The sequence below is a fragment of the Gekko japonicus genome, unplaced genomic scaffold (genome assembly GCF_001447785.1).
Source record: "Gekko japonicus isolate JY-2015 unplaced genomic scaffold, Gekko_japonicus_V1.1 scaffold54, whole genome shotgun sequence".
In the NCBI taxonomy this organism is placed as follows: Eukaryota; Metazoa; Chordata; class Lepidosauria; order Squamata; family Gekkonidae; genus Gekko; species Gekko japonicus.
Genome location: NW_015167058.1, coordinates 1,871,795 through 1,877,127, shown reverse-complemented (window position 1 = coordinate 1,877,127; position 5,333 = coordinate 1,871,795). Strand labels below are relative to the sequence as shown.

At 44.0% G+C, this 5,333-nt stretch overlaps 1 protein-coding gene across 1 annotated transcript in view; it reads right to left on the bottom strand.

The window, feature by feature from the left end:
- KCNG2 (potassium channel, voltage gated modifier subfamily G, member 2) overlaps positions 1-2,793 on the bottom strand; it is a 53,675-nt gene extending 50,882 nt beyond the window's left edge. Inside the window, exon 1 of the mRNA XM_015412468.1 lies at positions 2,035-2,793. Within this exon, the coding sequence (XP_015267954.1) occupies positions 2,035-2,793 (759 nt within the window). The remainder of the gene's footprint in view (positions 1-2,034) is intronic.
- Between the last annotated feature and the right edge of the window lie 2,540 nt (positions 2,794-5,333).

Below are 5,333 nucleotides of genomic sequence, written 5' to 3'. Positions count from 1 at the left end.
TAGTCTCTGGCAAGTCCTGAAAGTGAAGGATCATATTAGCCTTTTCCATTTGTAATTGTAGCAACTGCTCTTCTGTAGAAACTTGCTTCTTTTCCAGTTTTTGTACTTTCTTCTTCACCTTTTGGGTAGTGGCATCCACTTCTTTCACCTTCTCATTTGTTTGATTCATCATTTTCAGAGTCTTGCTTATCTGATTTTGTTGAGTGGTGATACACTGGGTCATTGATGTCATCTGCTCTTTGAGATTATTCATTTAGTCCAGCAGGTGGCGCATGGAGTCTGCCAAAGTCTTTGCCGGCTCGTTGACTCCTTCCGGTTTTGGGCTCTCAGTTACTTTCGATTTCAGATGCTTCTCTTTCTCTGTCCTCTTCCCCGCCATCTTTTTCTCTTTGTTTACTTTCGCAAACTTTTTGAAAGTCTCTGAATATGATCCTTAACGCTCGCACTCGCCTTGGTAAGTACTCTTTGCCTTTTATGCTTCCGCTCCCCCCCTCAATCGCTCTAAAGTCTATGCGTTTGGGAGGCGTCCCTCCCCTGCTCGCCCTATCTTCTGTTCCATGGGGTGGGGGTGGGGAGCTTCTTTTCTTTTTAATCAATGCTTAACGACTCACGTTCATAATTGGTCCACAGACCTCGTTTACACTCCATTTCGCGCTCAATCTCCTGCACTTGCCCCGGTCAGCGTCACGTAGTCCATTCGGTCTCTCAGCACGAAGAACCATCAGAGCGGAGAGGTGCCTCAACTCTCCGGCATTACACCATCGAAGAGGCAACCTCTCAAAAGCTCCATGGCCAGGATCCCTTCAGCCGGGTCCCTGGGGGAGTAGTGAGCCCGCATACCCCCTCCTTCGGCTGGAGCACAGCTTCACCCCCGGGAGGTCCGGGAGGTGAGTCTGCTAGTGTGCCGCCATCAACCGGAAGTCACTCAGATGCATATAAATAGTTTTGATGTGAAGGGCAAACAGCAAGGAATCCTGACACAACTTTGTGAAATAGTGATATATCAGCCTTGCCAAACATATCCCAGCTTGCATTCATCAGTAATTTTCATGGATGGACAGGATTTCTGTCTATGGAGCTGCAACTCAAGCTGCCCTAGTGAGGCCTGGGGGGCAGAGTCATGTAAAATGCCACTGCTCGGACAGCATGATGTCACCTCCAGTGCAAACCCAAAAATAATGCCATAGTGTTGGGGCAACACTGTAGGAGTCCACTGAAACTCTAAGCTGCCTCCTTAAATGCTGTTCCTGGAGAACTGGGAACCCCCAGGAACAGCGGGTGGCGCTGGGGGGGGGGGACCAGCTAGAGGTCTGCAGCAGGAGAGAGAAAATTGGTAAAAATTGCCTCCTCCAGTCTAAAAAATCCTCCAACAAATCCAAGGCCTTCCTTGGCTTCCAAAAACAAAAGAAGTCAGTGTGGTGTAGTGGCTGAGAGTGACGGACTCTAATCTGGAGAACTGGGTTCGATTCCGCTCTCCTCCACTTGAAGCCAAGCTGGGTGACCTTCAGTCAGTCACAGCTCTCCCTGCCCAAAAATAAGCCTAGCTTGCTGCGTAACACTAAAAAAGAGCTTGAGCTTCAGGCTGCCAGACAATCCTAGGATCTCCTGACTATACCACACACAATGCCATACCATAATTTAATTTTAGAAGCAGCAATAGTTAGTGAAGTGGCTATAGTACATAGACGGCTATACTGAAAGCTAACTTAACAAGTTAAAATTATGATAAAGAAAGAAAAGAATTGGAACTATGGCCAGTATACAGAATACTATGTGAGATCTTTCAGAACTAACTTGCAGGGAATTAGCACCTCTATAATGATATTTACTTTCATGTGAAAGGAAAAGGCCCATGCATTCATCAGGGACAGTCAGAACACAAGGACAAGACAAGGTGTAGATTTCCCCAACTTTCTCGTGCAATTTTTCAACAACAGACTGAAAATGAGCTGGTGGTGTTAATGAAAAATGCCTTTCTTCTATGCATTAGAGACAGAGTTAAGTAAACCTTGTTTTCATCGATTATGTACTTACCCGATCTTCTTCTGCTCTGAGATCCGGCATGGTACTAATACAGAGACTAACTGCAGTGATGGCAACAAATGATACAGATATAAAAGCAAAGATCTTTCCTGGGATCCCCGAATGAGGATTCTCCACCATATCCCTGAGCTTTCTCATGCACAAACTCATACGGCTGCTATCCTCGAAGGCACACTGTGGTTCTTCATCAGCCATCATCATCTCCCCTTCGTACAATGCAGCCTCAGCCATCTCTTCCTCTTTCTGTCGCAGTCTTTTCTTGCAGCACCACTCCAAATGTTCTTCTTCTATCCCCCAGTATATCAGTTCATCTTGGAAAGACAGAGCACACATTTCCCTGAGGAGTCTTAGCTTCCCAGCTGTCAAAAAAGTCATGATGGTCCTGAAGGCACAAGGGTTGCGGTCAAAAAAGAACTCATTGCAGCTGACATCATAATCGTCACAGATGTCCATGATTTCTTCATAGTTGTTGCAAGATTTTAATTTTCCGAGCCTGGTCAAGGGGCAATTCTCCAACGTGGTCCAGGGAATCTTGTACTTGATGCCACCTACATTGATAATCACATATCTTGTTTGATCCTCTCGATGGGCCAACCAACACAAGTCTTCCCCAGGATGCAGAAGTCTTGCTTTTTTGTAGAATAATCCTTTCTTGGGTTGCACTTCGCAAAATGTGTCCAAGTTGTTGTAAGAGTATGAGGTGAATTCGGGATCTGCATTCCCGGGGAGAAGTGCCATTTCCTGATACATCTGTTACGTTCATGGGGGTGCCCAGCCTAATCAATGAAATAGAATATTCCTGCTTTCTGTGGGATACGAAAGGCCAGCCTAAAAATGATAGAACAAGAGTGTTAGCATTTTTATAAAGGCAAAACAAAACTCTTCTTCATTTACTCACTCACTTGAATTTCTGTTTCTCTTTTGAAACTCTTTCCTCTTTGCTACTGTCTCCCACTTCCCCTGCAGGAAAGGGGCAGAATCACAGACATTTCAATCCTCTGTGAATACAGCTCAGAGTAACCAAACAGAGGCCATGATGCATTACTTAGAAAAGAGCATGGGACGGTCTCTCAAAATGTTATCCATGAGAACCTCTGATACTGATGACAAAGTTTAGGATTTGGGGAATACTTTGTTTCCTCCCCCTGTATATATACTTCCTTTTTCTCCATGTACACCAAGGGCAGGAGTTAGATCACTTATCTGTAACAATTCAATGGATTTTTATTCTTCTTCTGATATGTAGTTATTCCACAATTGTAACTTAGTTAAGAGAAAGAACATTAAATTTCAGAGTATCTCCAGATAGCGGTCTACCTTGATGTTAATGTAGAGACTGGTATAATCATTAACCTATAGGTTGGGAGTTCTCATTCCAGCTGTTCGCATATTTTATTTATGAAGATGTCATAAAAGCTGAACGTTTTATGCCTGTCTGTCATTTCAATTTACAATATATTAATACACACAAGCAAAAGCTGATCATCTTCCCAACTTAGAAGTACCAGTTATAACATAAGCTTAAAGCAGAAATGTTTTCAGTTTCAGTGTTCATATGTGATGACCTGAAAGGGAGCTGGCCCTCAGGTCAGGTGTAGGGTAAAAAAAACTGCCCAAAATTTGTGGTAGGAATCGATTGCTGCCACCAGCCAGAGGAATTTCCTTTAATTAAACCATGGCTATACCTGTCTGCTTGCTGCAGGACCTTGGACAGTGGTCCCTGAGCACTTAAGTGAGAAAAAGAGGAGGAGGAACATCTGGGATGGAACTCCTTCCTTACTTTTGATGGTAGCTGGGATGACCATAGGAATTTGCTAAGCTCAAAAGGAAAACAAAGAGACATATTTTTTTTTTGCTACAAAGGGGAAAAGGATGGTTGGACTGAGTGTAAATACAATATGAAAGTCAACCAAACTCAGGCAGAACCCACAAAGGCAAAAGGTGGGAAGAAAAAAAAAAGTATACAACACATGAGCTCAGTAGATACAGTCACCAGTTATCCTGGATACCTTATGGCTGGTATGATGAGAACTGTGATCCAGTTCTCACTCCTCCAGAGCTGGTCAAGAACAGAATGAAGGAGGTCTCCTTTTATAGAATACTGGTGCCCATTTACCCCAACAGCTCAATTTCCAGTGGCAAACTGGGGATCATCCCACTCAGCTGATCAAGTGGCCCAACAGAGAAGTCTGAAGAAAGGAGACTGTTCAGAAGTTGTCCTGCTAGATGAACTAGCTATTGAAACTGTCAGACTTTGTGACATCTGTGTCAGTCTTTATGAGGTATGATATCCGCCCCCTCAGTAGATTTTTTTTTTCCTGCTAGCAGCGGCACCCCAGGGCTTTATTTAACACAGGAAAGCCATTTAATCTTAGTTATGAAGGGAAAAGAGGATATTAAGCAGGAGTGGCTGACCATTCACCACATCATGCCAAAACATCCCTCCCCCCCAAAAAACCCCAGTCTGCCAGGATAGTTTGGTGTTTTTAAAAAGTCGATTCTTGTTCCAGATAAGCTGAGGAAGAAGGGGGAAATCACATCTTGTTCTCTTTCTACAAGATTTGATAATAAGTAAATAACAGAATGGAAATGTGGTGCCAACATCTTTAGCTTTGAATACTTTATCTTATCAAACAAAGCACTGTATCCTGTGAAAGTATGCACTGCTGCTAACAGTTTCAAGTAAGTAGCCGTGTTAGCATCAGGTATCTGATAGAATGGTGATTACTTTAATATATAATAGATAGAAGAGAAGAGAAGAGATTGGATTTTATTTCCCACCCTTCACTACCCAAGGGTGTCTTAGAGCGGCTTACAAACTCCTTCCCCTCCCCACAACAGACACCCTGTGAGGTAGGTGGGACTGAGAGAGCTCTGACAGAAACTGCTGTTTTTCAAGAACAGCTGTGCCAGAACTATGGCTTGCCAGTGTCATCCGGCAGGTGCAAGAGGACGAGTGGGGAATCAAACCCGGTTCTCCCAGATTAGAGTCCGCGCACTTAACCACTACACCACTAGAACGTACACTCAAGTAAGAGATATTATTCAGAAGCAATGGCATCTCTTCTCTGGTATCCCTAGGTGTAGTTCTCCCCCCCCCCACTCACAGACGATTCAGAAACCCCCAGGACATGCTGGTCAGGAGTAGAATAAGTGAAACCATCTCAGACAACACCACAATACACGCGCACACACATTGCCAGTGATCACTGCTTGCAATGCCAGTGTCAGTGGGTTCTACCGTGCATTCTGTACACTCAACATGTTTCCCCATATTATGAGGCTGTGTG